General features: G+C 35.3%; 1 protein-coding gene across 6 annotated transcripts in view; it reads left to right on the top strand.

Annotated features, from left to right (window-relative positions):
- ATP11A (ATPase phospholipid transporting 11A) overlaps positions 1-25,286 on the top strand; it is a 109,625-nt gene that overhangs the window by 56,849 nt on the left and 27,490 nt on the right. For all 6 annotated transcript variants that reach the window (XM_039384612.1, XM_027743459.2, XM_039384622.1 and 3 more), the window contains exons 3-18: positions 5,396-5,485; positions 6,601-6,681; positions 8,216-8,323; positions 11,077-11,205; positions 11,718-11,821; positions 14,299-14,349; positions 15,801-15,865; positions 16,255-16,336; positions 17,630-17,780; positions 18,976-19,173; positions 19,649-19,822; positions 21,140-21,303; positions 21,609-21,680; positions 22,525-22,598; positions 22,848-22,951; positions 24,637-24,818. In XM_039384612.1, the coding sequence (XP_039240546.1) occupies positions 5,396-5,485; positions 6,601-6,681; positions 8,216-8,323; positions 11,077-11,205; positions 11,718-11,821; positions 14,299-14,349; positions 15,801-15,865; positions 16,255-16,336; positions 17,630-17,780; positions 18,976-19,173; positions 19,649-19,822; positions 21,140-21,303; positions 21,609-21,680; positions 22,525-22,598; positions 22,848-22,951; positions 24,637-24,818 (1,829 nt within the window). The remainder of the gene's footprint in view (positions 1-5,395; positions 5,486-6,600; positions 6,682-8,215; positions 8,324-11,076; positions 11,206-11,717; positions 11,822-14,298; positions 14,350-15,800; positions 15,866-16,254; positions 16,337-17,629; positions 17,781-18,975; positions 19,174-19,648; positions 19,823-21,139; positions 21,304-21,608; positions 21,681-22,524; positions 22,599-22,847; positions 22,952-24,636; positions 24,819-25,286) is intronic.

Genomic DNA, 25,286 nt, shown 5'->3' with positions numbered 1-25,286 from the left:
TTTTTACAGCTACAGAACCCACTTATACCTAGGTCACCAACATAACTGGAGGCAGCAGGTCCTCAACTCCCAGAAGATGATATTGAGGAGTATTGGGATATAACTCTTCAATGAAATGCAAGGTTGAATCTACAGTGGATGCAGACCTGTTACTTGAAGAATTTGCCTAAAGAGATGTCACTGAAGTTAAATTATTATTCAAAATCACAAAATGCTCTCTTGTGCTGTAGCTTTATTTCCTGTTCTTCATATAAAGAAGCAATAAGGTGAACTCAGATGGGAAAACAGTAGTATTATTAACTCCTGCTTTGAAACGCTGTATACTATATTCATGGACCTGAAGTGATCCTGGTTTTGTTTCACAAATACTGCAGTGTTCTGTTGTCTGCCTGTTTCCTTGGGACTTCTCATCAAATACTGATCCATTGATTCCTATGATAGTGGCCTAAAACAGTAATTCTGCATTTTGAGTACTATACATTGCAAGAGAAACTTTAGCTACCTTCAGTGCTAATCTGATTAATTGTGAGTCATCTTAATCGCAGTGACTAATAGTTAAATAAAGTTAAATAATTCTGACATGTTTCAGCAGATGTTGAAATATTCCTTTCTTTCAGCAGAAATTCATGCCCTTGTGCTGTACCTCTTCTGTGCAGCACTCGTTTATAGTGCCACTATAAAACCACAGAGACCGAGTGTGCTCTGATTTCTCATTTTGTTGCCACATTTAGAAGAAATGTTAATACTGAAGCTTAAGGAAATATTAAAATGCCTCCACCAGGATGAACCACTTGGAACCCAGAAGAGACCTAGGCTGTCCTACACTTCTCCAAAGTGATGCTTCGTAACTGGGAAGATTTGTCTGGCCTCTCTAGGGCCATGAGATAGCAGTTTCAATATGAGGAGTTCAAACACAGCCCTGAGCAGTAACATCTAAAAGTCAAAAAAGCATCCAAAGCCCACAGTGAGAATAGGCCTTGTCATGTGAAGCTGATAAATAATTGTGTAGAATACTCTCTGTGGGCAGAGAGGGTGATTATACACCAATGTGTATAGGACAGGGACCGATGCAGGGAGTGTTGTGTGAGCCTTCTAGTGTGAACATACTGCTCTGCTTTAAAAGCAGCTGTAACACTGAATTCCCACCTTGAGCTCAGGTAATCCACTGACTCACAGCCACACCGGCTGAAGCAGGAGGTCAGATCCCATGCTGCAAGGGTTGAAGAGTCAGATGTGCCCAACTGTGCCAGAGAGTGAGTGGGGCAGGAGCCATTGTTGGCAGTCAAGCTTAAATACTTTTTAATCGATTGGACTCCCTAAGATGCCAGCTCAGGGATAACGATACCTGAGATGGGATGTGAGTCCATGGTTGTGCACTGCTCCTTCCAGGCACAATAATACAATTGCCTTTTGTGGATAACTGCCAGTGCCTAGAGAGAGCAAGGAAGACCTCCTGTTTGCTTTTGATGATGGATCCCTGGATGGGATTTCCAGGGCAAAAGCTCTCTGCAACCTCCTTTGTGTTCCCAGGAGAAGCCATCTGCCCTTCCCATGACTTGGTCCACAGTTATTAGCAATATTTTATACTCTGCTGGTACTATCCCTAACAGAGCCTTTAAGTTTTTTGTGTCAGTATGGAGTCTGCATGTAGCAAGAGAGAAGCAGAAGAAGGAAGCAAAACAAGCAGATCCAAACCTAACACCAGGGAGGACAGGTGTAATTTTTCCTCACTTCACGTATAAGAAAGTGAAGTTTACTTACTCTCACACACTTTCTCTTCTGTTTTCCTAACATTCTCTGTGACTTCTGTCTTCAGTCAGTCATCTGTGCTGTAAGATGAGGGATGAGAATCAGCTTAGCAAGATGTATGTAAACCAGGGTGAAGCAACATAGTAGATGTTTTTGTCATAATAGTTTTAAGGGTTTACATGAAATAGTCAAAAAGATTGAGGGGAAGTGAGTGAAATCAGAATGGGTTGGAAGAGGGGTGTTGACTATTTAAAACAAATAATGTGTAAGAAACCGAGGTGTTGACAGAACTCAGTAGTGCAGTATGGAGTGCTTTATCTTACTGCTCCAGCTTTTGATGTCAAGTGATTACTTAAGAAACTCTCCATTTACTTAAGGAAATACCTGCCTCTTAGGACAGAAAGAGAAGCTTGAAATATGAGCCAGAATTCTGGCATGTAGATATCAAATGAAAAGGTCAAAGTACAGTGTTTTAAAAAAATCAAGCCATTGTCAAGAACACTATTTTGTATCTTTGAATTCATGTGACTGGCTCTAATAAGGTGGTGTTGGAGCTGAAAGCAACATGGCATCAGTAGTTGGTGCATTGGTGAGATGAAACCAGGGACATAAGCTGGTTACTGTTAAGGTGTACATGAGTAGTTCAAGCATATGATTACAGAAGTACACCAGCACTGCAGGTGCTATGGCAATTATAGATGGGAAGAAACTCTACTTGAATGATGCTGATTTGACACCAGACAGACTGATTTTACAATTTCTTGCACGGTGCTTCAGATGCATCTGTTCGCACAATGTGTTCATCTCTTGGATGAATGTGTAATTGCTACTTCTTGCTGTTTGATGTATTAACTCCCGCATGCAAAAAAGCATATATGTGCTGTGGCCTCTATTGTAGCAATTAAAGAAGATCAATGAAGCCTTCCCCAACTTAGAAGCTTATTCAAATAGTGTGTAACTGTTTGGATAACCTTATATCCTTCAAGTGAATTACAGTGAAAAAAGGCAGTTAAATATACATAGACTGCTTTTCAGATTTTACAAAGAATGAGACTAGTATCTGAAGATGAGAGATGGTATTAACTCTGGGCACAGTAATCTGATGCATTTAATATCATCATTTTTAATGTCTTTTCTTTACAGATTTTTATTTTGTTCCTGCCTAACTAGGGTAGAGAAACTGCCTTGAATGCAATCATGACATAAATATTGTTCTGAGTAGCAACAACTCTGTTGCTTTTCTGGGGAATGATTATGATCGTTAAACATTAATTACCCATTTGTAGATACTGCTCTGAGCTACTGATGGCTGGGGCAGGGGTGAGTCTGCTAGACATCTTATTAGTGGTCTTTCTTTCTTGACTAAACTTCAAATATTCCTTTGAAGAAAAATGGGTGGAATAAAGACATACTTTGTATGTCTGAAACCCAATGTAATAAAGTGCTAAAAGTCTGGCAGGTTGTTTGAAAATAAAGTTTTAAGAAATCTTCCATGTTAAAGGAGCATTCATTTTAGGAATTGCTTCTCAGACCACAAAAATAATCTGTTCCCAGGTTATTCACTTTTATTCAGCTAAGAGAGTTGCTGACCAAAGGTGGAGCTGTGGGAAAGACCACAGCTTGACAGAGAAAGCAGTGAACTGAGGTTAGAATATGAGGAGGATCAGATACTAAGTTAGGTAAAGGTGAACATTCAGCCTTGTTATAGCTTGTCGTTTTAGCTGATTTACTTGACTTCTTCAATCACATTTTTTAAATATCTAGTCTGACAATAATATGCTGTTACCACACATTTAGTCAAATAACCCTTTAGGAGATTTAAAGAGGAAGCCACTGCATAAGAGATTATGTGTTTTTTTTAATGAAGGTGATTTGGGGAGCTTGTATAAAGCATCAAACTTTTAACAGTCAAAAAACCTCTTTACCATGGAAAAAACACTACTTCTATCAAAAGAGCTAAACAGAAGAATGTTAACAAAATTTTTTCACTGAAACCTCTATTTGTTTTTCTTTCTCAGCAGATGGAGATTCTTGAAAAATAAAGGGATAGAATTAGAAGACAAAGATAATTTACCTGATAAAGTTAATGATGAAAATATACAATTATTGTTGTAGAATAGAATCTGTATTTTCATCTATCACAACAGCAGTTTTGAATGACCAGGATTGTTATGCAAGGAATTATAATCAAGTCTAACTGGTTCTTCTTGAAAATTCCAAGATAAATAGCCAGGTAGTGGGCAGTGCAAGCTGCATTCCTGTTGATGAAAAGTGTTCTGATTGCAAAACTAGAGCATTTGATTTTTCTAGGTGTTGCATGTCTGCCTGCCTGAGTTTTGGCTTGCTCACATGTGACTTTACCATTTATCCAGGATAAGTGGTAACTTAAGGCATATTTAGAATAGATACTGATTTTTGGCACGTGATATAAAAAGAACATTTCATTCCTATGTCTTACACTTGTCCAGGCTTTAACTCCCAAGAAGTAAAAAGATTATTCTATATACTAGGGCTTCATGTACTATTAAGGGATACTTCTCAAGGATCCTTTTTGTCTGCAGATGTAATAGAAGTACTTCCCTTCTGGAGTTCTGTCTGTCTTTGCCTTCAGGGCCAAATTCAAAAGATGTCTAGCTCATGGAATAATTTGGTTATCAGCAAGTATAAGTGCAATCTGCCATGAGGAGACAAGGCACATTTGTAGCAGAGCAAATAAATTAGGATAAGCTTCTTAACCGATCTCTTTTGAAATGAAAGTTTTATTGGAGTTGTCATTTTATTACGTGTCAAAGGATAATTTAGATAATAAGACTATGCAGTGTTAGTTTTCTCAAGCCATTTTTTAGACCTTTTCACACAGTTTTAGCAGACATTTTTACATGTGTTCCAATAAGCTATCAAGCTATCCTTGCAACGAGTTTCTGGATCTACAGAGTGAGCTGTGTGAAAAGTGTAGGTGAACATCTGCAGGGCAGGGGAAGGGGACTAGATTGTGTAAGATCCTTTCTTTCTCACTTTTATATGATTTTTTTTCCTTTGAAATTTTAGCATTTTCTGTTTGCAGTTTTATATACTGCTTCTTATGTCATTTTACAAAACTTTCGATAATTGGTAAGATCAGTAGAGAAATATGCATTTACTCTTATTCACCACTATAGTTTTATCTTAAGGAGTATGTCTGTGCCCTAGCCAAGGAACAGAAGAGGGGCTGACAACTTTTATTTGGTTGTCTTGCTATGACTGTGTAGTTAACTCTCAGACTGCTACCTATCTCCTCAAGTCATGCAGACAACATATGAGTGAATTAAAAGTGCTCTTTGAAGTGACTAAGATGCTTTTAAAATCCATTGATGGCTTTAAATAATCTGTTCCATAACTAAATCTCCGAATGGGCATTGTTGCTAGTTAGAAATTATTACAGTCCCTAGTAGAAAGATTATCACAGTTCAGAAAATTGATATGATTCTGAGAATACATGATTGTCAATTTAAGATTCAATTTCAGTAAATTATTAAACTAACAAAAATACTTCTTTTTTTTTAATTTAATCCTGAAATGTGAATTATGAAGTTTTTGATTTTTTTTTTCCGTAGAATGTAAATAAAATTTTCTTACAAAGACTCATAATCTGTGCATTTGTTTTCAGTACACATTTTGGAACTTCGTACCAAAAAATTTGTTTGAGCAATTCAGAAGAATAGCTAACTTCTATTTTCTCATCATTTTCCTTGTTCAGGTAAGCTATCTCCATTTTTCAGTAAGTTCCTGGACTCTTTCTAAAAAAGAGAGGAGTTGAAAAAGGTTTAAAAATTATATGGTTTTGATGACTAAGGAGGTAAATGGTTGAGCCTGGACAGCCTTTTACACTGATGATGTGACAAAAAGAGTCTTATTTAATTTCCAGGTTGTAAATGTTAATCTAATCTAATGAGAGTTTGATACCATCACTGGTTTGATGGGAAGACATGTCTTGATAAAATTTAAAAGAATGAGTGTCATTTTTATTTTGTACTAAACATCCAGATCAGTAAAACTAGTATTATAAATTATGTTGGTGATAAAGTTTTGTTAGTTTTGCAAAACATGATATTTTATAAAAATAATTCCTTGGCATCAGTTTTCCAATTGTAGTGTCATCAGGGTCTGTAGAGAAATCAAAATATAGATACTGGTATGATGTTTACTTAGGTGGGGTACATAAATACTTGTTTTTGTAATTAGTACCATGAATAACTAGTGTGTTGCTTTCTAGGTGTCTTCATTCTGAACCTTTTGCAACCACTTAAATGTGCGAAACAGTAAAAATCTTACTAAATGAAACCTGTATTACTTTGCATACCAGATTCTGTAGAAAGAAAAGTAATGTGGATTCCCATGACAATTTAAATTTTGTCATTTGCACTCCCTCTCTGAATTCTACCTCTTTGTTTATGTTTGCAGAAGCCGCAGCTCAGTTTTTCAGGATTTACTTTTTGCATGCATAAGAACAGCTGTATTGTATAACATGTAAAGCCAGTGCTGTGCTAATTTCTAACGATGCTCCATAATTTTGCCTCCAAAGCTGCAGCTTTCCAGTCTAATACTTCCTTTAACTCTTGCAAGCCAATATTTTTGTGAGACATTAACGTCTGAATGTTAACGTGATCTAACTACAGTGTTGTATATTTTTATACCATCTAACTTTTAATTTTTGTCGCTATAGTATATATTCTTAAAGTTGTATCGAAGTGCTGTTCTTCTTAATTCAAGTTCCTTGCTGCCTTGTAACATGATTGCTTGAAAGATCTTGAAAGATTGACTGCTTACATTCACAAAAATATAACCAGAAAATATTTGTTCCTTTTGTTGCAGTTAATTATTGATACACCTACTAGTCCAGTTACAAGTGGACTTCCACTTTTATTTGTCATCACTGTAACAGCTATTAAACAGGTGAGTAATTTAGTTAGCAAAAGTAAAATTAGAGGGAACAGTCAGGTCAGTTTGGATCTGTCTAGGCATTGCCCCCTCCCAGCCTCTTGCCCACCCCCAGCCTGCTGGTCTGGTGCGGGGGAAAGTTTAAGAGAAAGCCTTCATCCTGTGCAGGCACTGTTCAGCAGCAGGCAAAACACTGGGGTGTAACCAACACTGGTTTAGCCCCAAGTACAAAAAATAGCAGCATATGGACTGCTGTGAAGATCCACTCTAGGCAGACCCAAAACAGGATAATTTTGACTGTTCCTTAATAGATAACCAATTATCTTTGCAATCTTAATGCCAAATGCAGACTTTTCCTTCATGAGTTTTCAAAGAAGCTGTGGCAAGTTGTGATTCTGTTTCTTTACAGTGCTAACTATACATAATTGAGTATATTCTATGGTTGAATTCAGCTCTTCTTGTTGAGCACAAGTTGTGATACATGCAAGAACTACTATTTTAGTGTGGCTTTCCAACTATTAAGATTTGAAATGTTAAATTTTGAAGTCTTACTGTTAGTAATGACCTACCAAAGCCCAGGTTATGACATGCTGTGCCACTACTACAGTTCTGTGTATCTCCTTGGGTCTTTCTCCCAGTGACTGGTGTAGATTTTGGGACCTGTTTGAGGAGCTGTTCCAACCCCTGGGAGTATAATACACTAAAGTTTAAAGTCTCTTATGAGTTCCCAGATTATCTCTGGGAGTATTTAAGGAAGTGATACTTCTGTTCTACGTTGAATTTTCAATGTGCTCAAGTGAATTAGATGTAAAAATGCTATGGACTACAAGTGGTATTTTCCATCTCTTAACCACTGGTGACTTTGTTAGTCCCAATCTTTATCACATGGAAGCACCTTTTCAAGGTTTCAACCTTTTCAAGTTCCAGATTCCCTGTCCTTTATTTAGTTTGTCTGTTTGTATGAAACACAAATTCATAGGATAATTGAACAATAAAAATAGGTTTTGCGGCACAGTCTTTTGAAAAATTCTTCCCAACTATATATACTGTATATAATGTTAAAAGGTTTGGCTTAATTGTGTGACAGTTGGGAAGTATGACCACCTCTAGTCAGGTCATCTCTTTATCATCTTGCAGGATAAAGTCCCAGTCTTTCCAGATCTATTTTGTACACTTCTATCTATCTTCTTGGCAACTGCTTTTATAAGTACTTTGCACTTACTCAAGGGACAATAGAGCATGAGCAAGAGATGATCACTTAGATACCAGAAACTGTTCTGCACATTGGAAACATCCCTATTCATCAAAATGTCCTCATTAAAATACATAATGTTGTTGACCAGTGGTAATTGTGAATGCTCTTTTTCATAGATGTCCAGCATGACTGTAGTACTGATATGTATCACAATTCCATTTGTTCTAGTGAGAATATTTTTTTCCTTATCTTGATCAAGGATAATTTTTAAAATTTTTCTTGCAAGCTAGAACTATTCTGTGTCTTTGTAGCCAAATGTACACCACTGCATCATTCCATTTCACTCTTTTCTAGGGTTATGAAGATTGGCTGCGACATAAAGCTGACAATGCAATAAATCAATACCCTGTTCATTTCATTCAACATGGTAAACTGGTTAGAAAGCAAAGCCGAAAATTAAGAGTAAGTAACTATGATCTAACAGGTTTTGGGAGTCAGGCTTTACACACTTCACATGTAAAGTAAATTGTACAGAAATGTAGTATGATGATATAGCATTTATGGCGTTTTATGGAGATTAGACCTACAATATACTAATTTTTAATTTAATGCCTTTGAATAAAGTATTTTTATAAATTAGTTAAGTTTCTGCTTTCTTTGCCTAGTTAAACTCCTTTGATAAATGTTCCTATCGTTTTCTAGTTTTTAACTTGAAATTAATCTCATTATTTATCTTTACTCCATTTCTGTCTTCTGCAATTATCATTGAATTATAGAATGGCTTGGGTTGGAAGGGACTTTAAAGATCATCCAGTTCCAATCCCTCTACCGTGAGCAGGGACACCTTCCACTAAACCAGGTTGTTTAGAGCCTCATCCAAACTGATCTTGAACACTCCCAGGGATGAGGCATAATTACTATCATGCACGTTAATAATTTATTAATTATGATTGTGACAGTCAATGCTATATATACAGATATATACATACATATATACACAACACATTCTGAATGCTTTCTTCATTACCCAGCAAACCACAGTCTCTTCATTGACCTTCTGAATGTTGCTACATTCCCTTCTTGAGATTTTGAGGGTTATTTTCAGAAATTAATTTTTGCTGTCTTTTTTTCCCCCCTTTTCATGAGCAGATTAACTTTTTATCATCTTTTTCTTTAGAACTCAGAAAATTTGATAGATATGTGCTTGGAATTTTCTTATTTTTAATATGTTTATTTGGGGTATCTTTTTCTGCTCTGCTGTGTTTGGGCATAAAGGCATCAACAGTGTTCACAGCCTCTCTGCTGTGACCTTCTCTTTGAGTGTAATAGCTTCTGTCTAGGGCTTCTCAGATTAAGATGTCACATGCTGAGAATTCTGTGTGTGTAACTAACCCGTTAAATATTCCAAACAAAAAAAATACTGCATAACTGAGGTTTGAATTCAATTAGTTAATCTGTTGCCTATGTTTTCTTAATTTCTCCCCTATTCCTTGCTTTTCAGAGATTGTGTATTGAGCAAGTAAATGATAGGAGAGACAGACATAGGAAATATTTACTTGGAAAGGGATATCTGTATATATGGGTAAATATGGGTAAAATTCTCTGATCTGTATAACATGAGAAAACAAACTAGATTGTATAAATTGACCTTTCTGCACCTAAAGCCTTTAGATATTCGATTAAAGAAAGAAAAAAGATTTGCTAAAAGAGGAGGTTTCTTTTTCACAGCAACAGAGAACGGTTGAGGTTGGCGGGTGTCTCTGGAGGTTGTCTGATCGAACACCCCAGCTCAAGCAGGGCCACCAAGAGCTGTTTGCTCAGGACCATGTACTAGACAGGTTTTAAATATCTCCAAGGAGGGATTCTCCAACACCTCCTTGGGCAGGCTATTCCAGTGCACAGTGAAAAAGAGATGGATTCCTCCCATGTTTCAGTTTGTGCCCATTGCCTCTGGTCCTGTGACTGGCACCACTGAAAAGAACCTGCCTCTGCTCTCTTTGCATCTTTAGCTGACATAGTGACAAATGTTGCTGGAACACCTTTTGTATTTTATTAAGAAGTTGCTATGTGCTAGTACTTTTATTTGTTTTGGGTTAAGGAAAAAGAGAATTTCATACCTGATAGTTGCAAGTATGCTTAATAGCTTGTGTTCTCCCCTGCCAGGTGTACAGTCTGAGACTTTTCATCACTATTGGTTAAGAAAAGAAAAGAAAAGCCTTTTGCATATCTACAAATAGATTAATTTATTATCATAATTCTAAAATTTTATTTTAAGATGTTAATGTTAGTGATTTTTGTCAGGCTATTTTGCTTAACTAGAATTAACTGACTCCTGCCAGCTGCTGAGGGTATTGGAATTTAGCTTTATAAGCACATGACAAGAACAATGATTAAGCTGAGTCTTATTATAATGAATTATGACATAAAAGTATATTGAACAGATGTTGACCTACATGAAACATTGCAAGAATTACATATTTTTGATGGTATTTTTATTGAAACTCTGATGTTCTTAAGATGTGGAGTATGTCTTTGCAACTTGTTAATTTGTTTATAATTATTTGTAAAAGGTAACCTCCAAAAATGTAGCAAATGCCTTTTTTCTCAAATGACTGATTTGCAGGAATATTTTGAATTTGTAGTTGGTTGGCTGTTCTGTGATACTTTAACATGCTGCAAAACACTGCCTATGTCTGCATGAATAAAAATTCATTTGCTCATCTGTAAACGCAAATAAAAACAGGATGGACAAATTCTAGTCACAAATTCTAAAAATGTACCCTGTGTTCATTGGCAGACTTGGAATTCTTAGCTTTTTCTATCTCTTACTGTAATATTTGGAACTACATGCTTATCCTCAAGAGCCAATGAGAGTAGCTCACATCTCCAGCTGGTTTTGAAACAGTGTTTTGTTGTATTCAGTCTTGAAGCAGGGATCATGTCTTCCATCTCTCAAACAATGTTGCAAAACTTAATAAGACAGTACTTGCAAAATGGTTAATCCTGAGAGGAGAGGTAGACTTCAGTCATTCCACAAGGTATAATTCTGTTTTTCAGAGATTTTTCTATAGTTCTTTGCTCTCTGGCAAAATCCTAGTGTAAATGAAAGTTAGTGAATTTTCAAAATATTTGTGTGAATCTAGGTTTTAGTTTTGAAATCTGAAATTTGGGCTGCTATATAAATGCATTTTATTTTCTTATGTTTTTTTCCTTAGGTTGGAGATATTGTAATGGTAAAAGAAGATGAAACATTCCCATGTGATTTAATATTTCTATCAAGCAGTAGAGGAGATGGAACATGTTTTGTTACAACAACTAGTTTGGATGGTGAATCCAGTCATAAAGTAATTAAATGTTCTACATTTTCTTTTTAAGGCAAAGTTTGCCTTTAGTTTTTTACACAGATCACAATATGATTTTGTGCTTATATATGTGAGCAGATACACTAGTTTGCGTAATCTGTATTTCTACCAGTTGATCTCATTTCTCTAAAAGTAACATTATTGTATGAAAAGTTTTAAAACGTATTTATTTGTGATTTTGTCTGTGTCCAATCTGGGAATGCAGGGTTCAGAGATAGCGCACTAACTTTTTTGTACTTAAATGCTTTCACCATGACTTGATTTGTGAGTACACTGCAAGGTACTGGCACATAATCATAGAATCATTAAGGTTGGAAAAGACCATGTAAGATGATGCCCAAGTAGGAGCATTTAACGCTGCATCTTATTTGAACTATGAGCTCTTATGTAAAAGTGAGTAAATGTATTTCATGCCAATCTGAAGTACATGTGCAAATTACTGTCTTGTATATCTGTCCTTTTTTATTTTATTTACACCATTTTATTCGCTCCAGACTTACTATGCTGTTCAAGATACAAAGGCATTTCACAATGAACAAGAAATCGATGCACTACATGCTACCATTGAATGTGAACAACCTCAGCCTGACCTTTATAAGTAAGAAAATAATTTTTACCTGTTTCATTTAAGGTACCCTAGAAATAAATTATAAAAAATATCATAATGAAAAGATGCTGTCTGCATCTGTCGGGTTGGAGGGAACCCCAGAGTGAGCTGGAAGTCAGGTTAGTCTTTCATCCATACTCCTTTTCTGCAGGTCATTCACCCTCAGGTGTGCTGACGGGTAGTGGTCTCCAGAGATCGCACAAAGCAATCCACTGGGGAGTGTGATGAAAATTTTAGAACATCAACTCCTTTTTAATCTGAAAATAGAAAAGAAATTAAGCTTTACTAATACTTAATGTATTTTTTGATGTTGGCACCCTTACTCAATCTGTATGTGAGCGAGCCCTATGCCACAGGCAGTTCTCAAGGAGCCTCCAGGGAAAGAGGGGGTGTTCTACAATGCAGAGAGGCTGCTTATGGCACCATCGCTCATTCCTTTGCTTTCAGCATATTGCAAAGTATTGTAGTTTATGTGTGCCCAGTTAAGTGGATTTACAGATTATATTATCTAGTTTTAACTAAAGTAACACTCACAAAATGCTTAAGTGGCTTAAAAAGATTCTTGTAAAGAAACTACAGAATGAAAATAATAACATTTGAGCACAAATGAATAACAAGAAAATGGCAAACACTTCTGATATGAGAACTTTACCTTGTAAGGTGGCTGATTAAGCTACTGTTAATTTAATCAAATTTGACAAGAAGTTGGCCAGAAAAAATTTAAATAGTCAAGACTATTTGGAATACGGATTTACATCTGCTGTTGTTAACCTCAGATCATGTGCTTTGAGATATTAGCTAATTATATTAACTAATTATAGCATGAAGCCATCATGATTAGCAGGACACTTAAAAACTAAACATGCAGGACATGAAGAAAAACCTCCGCAGTTGTTTAAAGTCATGCAATACTAAATATTTTACAAAAGTAGTGTACAAAATTTCACTAAACCTACTGATAAATATTTAGAAGCCTCTTTTCAGGTTTCTTCCTTAATAGTGAAAGACAAAAAGCCCCATACTGTTGGGGAAACACTTGGTTTTTCTGCCACAGTAAAAATAGCTGAAATAATACACAGAAAGCAATATGGTGACAAACAAAAATGTACTCTTTTGACAAATGTTGTTGGAAGATGCAGAGAAAACATTTCTTGTTTCTAAGGTGTGAAGGTACCTCTTTTCCCCGATCTCAGTGACCAAGAAACTGGTCTAAGAATCTGCACGGTAATAGATTCTTTAGAAAATCAAGTCCATCAAAGGCTTAGTCCTTTTTTAAATACAAAGCAAATCATTGAAAGTTGAAGCCTGTGCTATCTTAGATGGTGGAATTTGTTGCAACAGCTGTTGACAGATGAATAATGAAAATGCTTGTTGGTAGAAAGCTTGAATCTCTGCTGATTTTTCCTTGGCACTTTCTCTCTCAACAAATCACAGTGGTGAATCTTTCTTTCCAAAGGCACATAGTATGATGTATCATAACAGACGTACATTGTCTTTAGATGTGGCCCTAATGTGTTGTATGTTCTCTGAGCAGACAGGTTACTGATCCAGCGAACCTCAGAGGTTCCCTTTCAGGTTAACAGGTCCACCAGCTCCCCACAGTTTTCCTCCACCAATCAAAACACTAATGTTGGTCTTAATCCCCTTTGATTTGAGATACAGTGCAAATACAGTGTACTGAATCTGGCTAGAATGGCGTCAGTTTTCTTTGTATCAGTTTTTCTAAATAAAACAGTGTTAATAGCACACCAGGGTATTAGCTATTGCTGATAAATTCCTGCAGAGTGTCAAACTTTTTGTTCCTGGCTTTGCCTCTCCAGCAAATAGGCTGGGTGTGGGCAAGAGGCTGGGGATGGATGGCTGACCTCAGTTCACCAGAGGGATATTCTGTGGCAAGAAAACTGGGGTGGGATAGTCTCCAAAGTAGCTGTTGTTGGAGACTGACTGAAAATGGGCATGCTGATGGGAGATGGTGAGTGGTTGCCCTTGTATCACTTTGTTTTTTCCCTTCACTTAATAAACTGTTATGGTCTTCCTTTTGCTCTTCTGATTCTCTTCCCTATCCTGCTGGAGAGGGAATGAGCAAGAGGCTAATGGGTGCTTAGCAGCTATCCAGTGTCAATCCACCACATACAGATAAGATGTACTTAGAGATATTCAGAGGGAAAATTACTTACTGGCTCTATGCTTTGGTTTGCTTTGGTTTGCTTTGGTTTTAATTCAGTTGTAGGCTTTAGTTGTTGTAAAGGATAGTAATTACACTGACTTATCTCAGGCAGTTTAGGGAATAAGTCTTCTTGCTATTTCTTGCTCATGGGTCTCCTTAGAAGATTTATCCCTAATTTTATAATCTGGTATGTTTTTTTATATGCAAAATTTATACTGACTTCAATAAATACTTTCTAGAAAATATTTCTCAAATAATCTATTAGCAGTGCTGTTAAACTACTTGTATGTTTCCCTTTCAGATTTGTTGGTCGAATAAATGTTTACCATGATAGGAATGAGCCTATTGCAAGGTAGGGAAATCCAGAGTTTCTACATATTTAAACATTTTCATGGTTGAATAAATATCAATAATGAGAATTATCTTCGGTTCACCAGCATGGTGCTGCCTTGTCTTAATGATAGAATATTTTTCCTTAAAAGATTCCGGACTGTTATTTTATAAATCATAAATATTTCCTTTTCCAATCATATTTTTCTGCTTTTATATTTTTGTTTTTATTCACTTCAATTTTATTTAAAATGTATTTAGTTTGTAAATAGTTGTAAATAAATAGTAAATCGTTTTTAAATAAATGTTGATAGTATCTTGACAACACTTGTACAATACTGCCTCATTAGCATGAGATCTTGGTAGTGCACTAAACAATACGAATAGTATCACTGGTTTATTTCTCTCATTTTTCTTAGATATTGAAGAGTTTGAACACATCAAATAATCATGTTTAATTTTACTAAGGGTCTAAATGCCCATAGTGCTGTGCGTGCAAGGAAGGCAACATCCAGCTTGCTGTACCTGATTTTGTTCGGGTCCTTGCCACATAGAGGCAAAGCAATAGGATGGAAAGCTGTTAGATCTAGGGTGATACCCCAAATCCCAGCATATGGGGAGTTACTCAGTTCTGTCTCAGTGCCTTCCTAACCTCTTCAGATACCTTGTTTTCTGTCACAATCTGCTATAAAAACTGTCGATTGATCTGTGTCATTAATGTAACATCACTCCACTAGTTTCCTGGAACTAGTTTCAGGTTTTACATCAGAGTTATGGCTCTGGAGTTCTTGTGTGTTTAGAATTTGTGATTTTGGGTTAGTTTTATACCACAAGAAAATACTGGACTTACTTCTTATGGTTTTTTTCGTTGCTGTATGGATAGAATCTGATAATTCTTCATGCAGTCTTTCTATAAAGTAGTCCTTGGTTTTGAACACCTATGGTGATTTATTTATTACATATCATGCTCCAAAATATTATTTAAACTGCATACGTATCCTTACATTATGCCTCAATAAGTTATTTTACCTATATTCCTCGACATGCTTTGAAATGTTTCCAAGAAGTATCTAAAGATACCTTATATGCCATTTATACTTAAAGTGGAAGAGTGTATTTTCCTTAATAAATAATTCTAACATACAGAACACTATAGTTTATATAAACCTAAAACAGACTTGAATCAGTATTTTTAAAAATAAGAACTGTGCAATTAGGATGATGAGTCTTTATTTATGTCCCTACACATAGGGGTTTCAGATGCATTGGTTCAAGATTCGCCTTGTGAAATTATGAGCTTAATTTTAAGCATCTGATTGTTTATTTTTAATTTTCAAATATTACATATTCCTATTAAGTTTGTTAAACAAAATAAAAGTATTTGAATAAAACTAATTTCCTGGTTTACATGACTTTCACCAAGGTCTGATGTTTTTCTCTAAATGTTTATTTTCTAATACTTATGTTTTGCAGGCCATTAGGATCTGAAAATCTGCTCCTTAGAGGAGCCACTTTAAAGAACACAGAAAGAATCTTTGGTAAATATTTGTATTGACTGTTTGAATGGACACCAAAGTAATAAGCAAACATGAAAAAAGGTTACAACCGTACAGTTACTACTGGGCATATGATTTCTTTTAAGTCACTTGATTTACAACTTCTTAATAAGGGGTACTGATGCTGCATAGGAACACTTTAGCAGTTGAAAACTGTGACTGGAATGGAATTTAAATGCTGCTTAAAACTTCCCTCTAAGAACCAAGATATTAAAGCCATTTCTAATTTGGGGGTATCATCCAAATGTTTGTTCTTTTTCTTCAGACTAAAGAAAATTAAAGAAATGACACAGTATTATAATCTAGTGAATTGTGCTCTTATAAAGTTGTTGTACTGTACAGTCTTTAGTAAACAAGTTGTCTAATTTCAGGTGTTGCTATCTACACTGGCATGGAAACTAAGATGGCATTAAATTACCAGGCAAAATCACAGAAGCGATCTGCTGTAGAAAAGTAAAATTTCTATTATTTATTTTGGGGGTTGAAAACTGTATGCTTGAATGGTGAAAATGGGATTTATTTTTTTTTCTAAAATTGTATGTTTCATTGATATAAATAAAAAAAAAAAAGTTGGAGTTATGATTTTGCTTCTTTCTGAATATTTTTTAGTTATAATACCAGTCATATAAGGCCATATAAGTAAAGTGTCTCAAGACTGAATATTATTAATGTTAGATGTTTAACAAATAAAGCCATTTTAATTTAATGCCTAGCTTTTTAAGATATGACGTTTTGCTGTACCAGAAGACTTTTCTTTCACTGGTTAGAGTACACCTACTGACAGTTTTCCAAGGCTGTGTGTTTTATTCCCAAATCTTTGTTTGCGAAGACTAGCCATGTAGTGTTTTATTATGCTAACATTCAATGCTTTTCATTGCAATTAAGTCTTGAATTCAGTAATAATAACTTTTTTTATGCACTTCACTTTTGGTGAGCTGCAGTAACATAGTGCTTGTCTGTGGCGTGTTTTCCATGGTTTAGCTAAAATGAACAAGTTCCATATAGGCATGTGTAATGGGAAAGTAAGACACTACTATCCTTAAGGAATGAACTGACAGTGATCACTTACTGTTTTTACATTAGATTATTTTCTAGTCCTACTCTGCTATCTGAACTCATCAGCTCTGAGTAAGGGGTCCAACCTTGTAAAAAATGAGATGTCATTTATTGAGGCAAGATGTACTGACCAGCTGACAGCCCTTCTCTTATGCAGTGACTAAGCAATGACGATGTGTCTCTTTCTATTGTTATTAATGTGAACATGGCTTTTAGGTTGGGCCCATCATTAATGAAAATATAATTTTAAATGCAAAATGTTCTTGTTCTTTTTTTAGATCTGTCTATTAAAACATTACAGCTACAAAGCAAAATGTTCCTGATGGTTTTATATTTCTATAAAAGTACTTATGTGAGTGAGTTTATATTGATTCAGAGAAATGGCATAAAAAGGTCTGCAGAGGCAAGCCCAGTTATTCTGTTATGACTCTATCTATGCTATTGTTTTCACTAATATGCTAGTTTTGATAATGTCACGCATTTTGGAAACACTTATAGCAGTTAACATTTTAAATAGAAAATAGTCCTCAATGTTTTTCTTCATTAGAAAAAGACCGTAGAAAAGTTATATGCTATCTTAGTATTGTTAAACTTGCAAGAAAGGTTAGGCTGAAGCGCAAGTACATTTTTTAATAAACTCTATAGCTTATATGCTAATGGAATTCTTATTTTCCCCATTTTTTTTTTTAGATCAATGAATGTATTTCTTATTGTATACCTCTGTATTCTCATCAGTAAAGCACTAATAAATACTGTTCTGAAGTATGTCTGGCAGAGTGAACCATTTCGTGATGAGCCATGGTATAATCAGAAAACAGAACCAGAAAGGAAAAGAAATTTGGTATGGAAGTAAATTAAAATACAAAAAAAGTTTATCTAAACCTTTAATTTATAAGTATTTACTGAAAAGTATATACAGCTTGCTTACTTACCAGTCATAAATTTTTGCTCTTTTTGCTAACAATGGTGATAGTGTATTTGTAGAAAGCTTGTATATTAAATTTTTACCCTTTAGTTGTATGTGTGAATTTAACTGATGAGAAAATGTCTGGCTTAGTATAGAAAGCTTCATGAAAGTGTTTTGGAGTTGCCTGTCATTTATGGAAATTACTAAAGGACTAACGTCTTGCAGAGAAATACAAGACTGGAAGGAGTCCCACAGCTATTGGCAGTCCTGTAACAGACATGTTTAAAAGAATCTACTGTGGGAATCTCTATAAAAATATCCCTCAAAAACTTGGTTTCATATAGCTGTCTCATGAGAACTAGAGGCCAGCATCAAGAGTTACCAGTGTCTGATGTTCTTACAGGAACAAGATCATTGTCCAGAATGGATACTCATGATCCAAAGTAATGAACTGAACCCTGCACTACAGAAAGCACAGTATTATTTCACTAAATCCTCCCAGTCAAACTAGGGGACAATTTGCTTCCCTACCCTAAATGCATGATGAGCACATGCTAGCCAGGCATTTTCTAGATTTCTCATTACCACCAGTAGCACTACTTCAACATGCTCAGCAGGTTGACTATAGCTCCACCACTGAAAAACTGAGCTAGGGTGTCTGCACATGTTCTACTTGTTCTGAGAGAGGGAAAGGAATCCCTTTATTTATTAATGAAATGCTGCCTGAAAGTTATTTAGTTTGGTAATCCTTGGAAGAGTTGCTATAGTTCTACAGTATTTTTCTGGTAATCTGTGAACATACATGTTATTTTTTCCCTTGTTCTCAAATACATCTTCACCACTCTCATTAGTTGCTCTAGAACTTTGCCACAATGCTATATAACTGTATTCTACACATGTATGTCTAAAGAAAAATGCAAATTTAAAATCAAAATTTTTATTTCATACCAAATTAGTTGTGATGTTATAAACCATGAAGATCTACATCCTATGCTGAACTGTGAACTGTGAAGGGCACTGCTTACTGTTTTTAGTTATTTGAAAAAAATAATATGTAAATATATGTAGTAATTTTTCAGGTTTTGATGGTACATGAAAAATAAATATTTTCATCTTGTTTCTTTGGCAGTTTCTTCGAGCTTTTACAGACTTCCTTGCATTCATGGTTCTTTTCAACTACATTATTCCTGTATCCATGTATGTCACTGTGGAAATGCAGAAATTTCTTGGTTCTTATTTCCTTACATGGGATGAGGAAATGTTTGATGAGGACACGGGTCTAGGACCACTGGTGAATACTTCTGACCTCAATGAAGAATTGGGACAGGTAAATTTCATTGAATGGTAATTTTTTTTCCAACTGTCTCTAGTGCAATTTATTTTAAAGTTGTTACTTAAAGGTGGGGGTTTTTTAGGGGTTTCAATATTGAGGCAAAATGAGTGTTTCCAGAGTGGTAACGTTGCCCATATGTATAACTGTATGTGTCCAGAATCCTCATTTAAGCTAACATAATTGTAGCATGGAATTCTGATACTACCCTAAAGACTGTTCTGACAGTAACTGATGCAAATTGAGGCATGTGCATTAAATACTAATCCCTGGGAAATTAAATTTGTGTGCATTTTGTTTCCATTTCTGTGAAGATAACTACCAAAAGAAGTGGTCGTCTTCCTTTTCTGAAAAAGCCTGCATAAGGAACTTTAAAGAAAGATGTAACCCAGTAATAAACTCAGTTTTGTTAAGAGATGATGGAAAATCTCTGGTTATATTCCTGCTGTTTTTAATTTGTGCTCATTTGCAGATTGAGTATGTCTTCACAGATAAAACAGGAACATTAACTGAGAACAACATGGAATTCATAGAATGTTGTATTGAAGGGCACGTTTATGTACCACATGTTATCTGCAATGGCCAAATTCTCCATGATTGTACAGGCATTGATATGATCGATTCATCTCCGGGAGGAAGTGGAAAGGTATGATAACTCTTTCTATGCTCTTGTTTTTTCACAATGAAACATGAAAATTGAACTGTACTGATGAAGGGAATATTAGAAATACAACATTCTTTAATTTCACTAAGCAAAGTAGGTAACTTCATAGACATTTTTCCTTTTCTAGTTTAGAGTAAGATGTAAAGGCTTAATAGGAAATTTCTCATCTTACCGCAAATGTAAGACTGAATTAAAACCCCAAAATACAGAACTTCCTCTGGTTAATAACTAAAGAAATGTAATAACTGGTTTCTGTTTAACATTAGCCACAGAGGGGAAAGCAAAGCAGGAAACTCCTCCAAGGGGAAGAGTGCTCAATGCAAGCACTTACTTAGTCATCACTGAATGAAGATGTGGCCAAAGAATGGTTTATGATCAAATTAAATTACTTTAAAATGTCATTTAATATAGCCACATCTGAAGTGTGCTGCACATAGCATGTATATACTGTGGGTCTTTTGCTGTATAAATAAAAGTAAGTTGAAAGTGAAGGAGTCTTCACATGTCAACAAGTGAGCAGTGTGTAAGTGGGCAGGATAATCATAGCCAAAGGAAAATATATTTTTATATATATCAGTACAGTATCATTATAATACTTTGGCCATACCCTTCACCCATAGCCCTCAGAATGTGGTCCAAAGTATGCTGTGTTTTTATCTTGGAATTGCAGTGACAGTACACAAGGATAGGTTTCAGATACGAAAATAAGGGTATAACACAGCCAGGTATCCATGAAATAGAAATACCTTTCTGATGCAAGAAGCTGTCATTAACAAATAATCTGAAATTTTTTAGAAAGCATTTGGCTCCTGCTGCCAAAATGTGTGCACTCAGGTAATTTATGTAGCTCCGAGAGGTGTTCAGGCTGCTTAAGAGACTGAAATCTGTACTCCCTGTTAAGACTTGTGCTCCAGGTGCTGCATCCTTCTGTGTGGACTCAGGACTCCTAAATTGTACCTTCACTAGTATTTAATTAATATAAGTTGTTAAAGTTTAAGCAAAAGAAAAACACTTTGAGCCACATGGTGGTGCTCAGAGGAGGCAGAAGTTGCACACTATCTTCTTTTGGGCAGCAGAAGCTTGACTCGCAGGGCAACACTAGTGGTAAAGGCAGCTGTGAAGCAGTTGTGCGGTTGCCATTGGCAGAGACTCGGCTCCCCTTAAAGGGAAGGTGACCTGTGACACTGCCTTTGTCTGATAAGGAACAGCAGTTATGAGTTCACCTTCCAAAAGAAAAGTTTTCAAAGCAATACTTAAAAATTATAACACATAATGACAGCCATTCTTTTTATTTTTTAGGAGAGAGAGGAGCTATTTTTCCGAGCTCTTTGTCTTTGCCACACTGTTCAAGTAAAAGATGATGACAGTGTCGATGGATTGAAGAAAAACCAGCTCTCAAGAAGACCTTGTATATATATATCGTCATCACCTGATGAAGTTGCTTTAGTTGAAGGAATACAGAGGTATGTGTGTGATTAGGTATTATGCTTTTTTAATCTATGGATCTAATCACTGAAGTTCAAAATTGTTTTGAGCACAAAAATTGTAATAACAAGCACCAAGTAATCTACAGTTGATAATTTTCTTAACATGCAGTCATAATTATTCATATTCTAAAATCAAAAAAAGCAGTTTGGGATTTTGGTGTTCATTTGTTATGGGTTTTTTTTCAGAACATAAACTTGTTCTTAAAACCTTTTGACATGCTTAAACTGGATAATTATATATTTGTTGTATTCATTCTTTAGATGTGTGTTTCATTTTACAGACTTGGGTACACCTATCTAAGGCTGAAGGACAATTTCATGGAGATATTAAATCGGGAAAATAACATAGAAAAGTAAGTAGTTAAAAATATAACAAAATAGACTGATGAAGAATTTTTGTTGATGTGTTTAATAAATCATTATTTCCTTATACATTAATTTTTAATCAGGAAAGTCAGAAACCTTACCTTTTCATAGAAAAATAAAATATTGATAATTTTAATAAACCCTGGAGTTCTATATTTTACTTCATCTAGTAGTTTGACGTTGTATGCAGTACAAAATATTGATATGACAACAAAGATGTGGTGTGAGGTTTATGAGCTAATCTCATAGTTCCTAACAGTTTTAGAAACGGTGGGTATTTTTCCTTTTTTATATGGTAAAAAATATTTTCTTAATAGAAAATGGTGTTTACCCAATTTGTTGTTTACAAATAATCTGTAGAATTTACAGGAGAGTAATATCTCTAAAATAAATTTTTATAACTGGTTCAAAGAAATTTAAAACAGGTACTTTTTTTTGTTGTTGTTGCTTTCCTTTGACATGTAGAATAAATTTTGTAGACCATAACATGAGTGAAATTTTCAATAACATTTAAGTAGTACAGCTGTTCCATGGGATGTACATACTTTTGAAAATGTTACTTTACACTTCTATAGATGTCTGCTGGTTAGGTCTGTTGTATATCTGGGTCTTCCTGCATGGATACTCTGCTGACTATGCAGGGACTCTTGGGGGCCTCCCCTATTTATTATTTGTAACCTGCTGTTTCATTCTGTACTAGTTTCATATTCCATAGTACTCAACATAATTTTCCATGTTAGAAGTCATGTTTTAATGCTTCAAGTCATAATAATCAGTTTAGGGATCAGGAAAAACAGAGTTGTTTAAAAAATAATTCCGTTTCTGTTTCAGGTTTGAATTATTGGAGGTTTTGAGTTTTGATTCTGTGAGACGGCGAATGAGTGTAATTGTTAAATCTTCAACAGGTAGGACTGTCACATTCTGTTTCTTCTTAAATTTTTTGTTTCAGTTGAATTTGTTTCAGGTTTATAAAAGAGTTAGACATTAATCACAGTGTGTGTGCCTTTCTTTATAAAATAGGAGACCATGCACTAGCATGGGTGCAAGTGTTATTAAAAAGTTGAAAGAAAACATTTTGAAAATGTGTTAATTTGGATGTTTTTTGAAGAAAGTATATTTGGTCATTCTGAATTCCATATGCTGTCTTTTTTTAGGTGATATATTTCTGTTCTCTAAGGGAGCAGATTCCTCCATATTTCCTAGGGTTAAAGAAGGCAAAATTGAACAAGTACGATCCCGAGTAGAACGCAATGCAGTGGTAAGATTGCATTTTATTGATCTGTTCACGTGATATCCGTATCAAAAAGAAATTAAGTGTTCTTACCTCCTGCTTTATCTGCTAAGAGATTTGTCTCCCAAGGCACCAACGTTCACTCATGCTGTGTGGGTAGCAGTCTGTGTTACTCTCTTATTTGTATCTGTCCTCCATCTTATCTTCCAAATGGTAGTTGTGGTACAATATGAATGCATTAGATATGCACAACTCTATATTAAACCAGAGGTCATCAATTAGCTTTTTAGTATGGCACTTTCGTAATTGTGGTAGTTTGAATGAACTTTTGAATAAAAGAAAAGTGAAAAACTGTAAATCTCATTGCTAGTTTCAGTCCCCAGCCTTAGCAACTGCGACTTGCTGCCTTTGATTGCTTTACAAGCTCTGGGGAAACAGTGCAGTGATCGTTCGTATCTTACATTTTTGCATGCTAAAAATCTGCTGTGAACTGGCCGATCACCTTTAAAAGAAATTCAGAATTTGGTTTTATCTAAAAGGTAGTTGTGAAATACTGAATTTTTCTGTGTCCAAAAATATGTAGAACTCATTGCAATGCAATATGACTGCTGGTCTTAAAAGTAGCATAACATTTGCTGGCATCCAGTACTCAAACTGAAAAAAATGTATTGTTACAGGTATGTGAAAAAAAACCCTACAGTGTCACCTGCTTTTGTTTTGAAGGGGAACTTCAAAACTCTCAAAGTGCTTTGTTTTAGTATATGAAACAGCTGAATGATAATCACAAGTGAAGAAGGCCAATGAAATTGAAAGAAGTGTTTACATATCCTATCCATCCAATGTCTGTCAAGAAAGAAAGTCAGACCAACAGCTATTTTTTCATCATGGATAATTGGAAATAGGGCTGGCTTCTACATACAGAAGCCTCTGAAAGAAAATACACCTGCCACCTGCCCTTATCAATAACAAGAAGCAGGGAGCTATTTTAATAATTCTCCATCTTGATTTGGTAATAAGTAACTATAGAAATACCTTCTCGATTAAAGTTTAAGAAGATGAAGTGCCAGTTAAATGCTATTGTGAGAGGCAATGTATATTTGAAGTGGCAAAACTTTTCTGTGTTATAGCAGCTTTTCCCCACCTCACACAGTCTATATACTCCCTTTCTAATTCATCACACAGTCCAGAAGTCTGATGCAGTCTGAAACACCTGCAGCTAATTTCTAGTTTTCACTTGACTGAAATGATACAGTTGGATTTTCACTTTCAATGTTGTCTGTGACGTTTTGTCCCTGTTCATGCCTCTGCTGCAACACAGCATCAAAATCAGACTCTGCAGAGCTACTATTTATATTATTGTTATTTATTCTGACTCATCCTGCCTAATTATGCACATAGAGAAGGAAACCTTTATCTTGACTCTCCCTTCCCTGGTAATCTAATACATCCAGTTGTGTCACTGAGCTCTGTTTCTCTTCTGGAGGATTGAGGTTTGTCCCTCAGGTTGTAACCGCTTCCAGGGCAGCAGAGAATCAAGCTGAACCACGTTCTGTAGCAGTCTGTACTACATTCACTTCATTATAAATGGGACTAGTGGGACTCTTTGTGTTAGTAGTAAAATGATTTCTGTTTTTGAAATATTCCAGCGTAAACAAGAAGTCTAAGAAGAGCTTTATAATATGCATTTTGTTTCTTTTGATTGCATTCTTTAGGAGGGATTGCGAACATTGTGCGTTGCATATAAAAAGCTCACAGCAGAAGAATATAGCAACGTACAGAAGCTGCTTCAGAATGCAAAGTTGGCCCTCCAGGATCGGGACAAGAAATTGGCAGAAGTGTATGAGAAGATAGAAAGAGATTTAATTTTACTTGGTGCTACAGCTGTTGAAGATCGGTTAGGATGTTTCTTAGTTTCTTATGTTTAGTGATGTTATCAAAGTGATTGAAGAGTCTTTTTCTGCATTAGAGACTTATTTGAAAAACCCTTTATTTGAATCAATTCCACTCCCTTAGCTTGCTGAAGTTACACATGGTAACTTTATAATTTAGTAAGCTAGTAACAGTAGTTAGGTGTACAAAAATCAGTGTATTCGAGCCATTTGCAAGCAGTTCATGCAATACTTCACTGATCAAATTATAAGGAAATGGTTTGGAAGAAAGAACTACAATATGGGCATTGAGGAAATAAAGGAAGAATAGAATCATTAGATCTTTAAAAGACTCGAAAACATGTACTAGTCCCCAGACATTTTTAGAGTCACACGTTGGGGAAAATTCTTTTATTTGATAACTTCTATTGAAATTTTTTATTTAGAATCTTTCAGTAAGAACCTCTGAATTTCTCATTTCCAAGCAATCTATC

Source organism: Pipra filicauda, unplaced genomic scaffold, assembly GCF_003945595.2.
Source record: "Pipra filicauda isolate LSUMZ 115617 unplaced genomic scaffold, ASM394559v2 scaffold115_size4368891_pilon, whole genome shotgun sequence".
Lineage (NCBI taxonomy): Eukaryota > Metazoa > Chordata > Aves > Passeriformes > Pipridae > Pipra > Pipra filicauda.
This window is presented reverse-complemented; position numbering and strand designations above follow the sequence as displayed.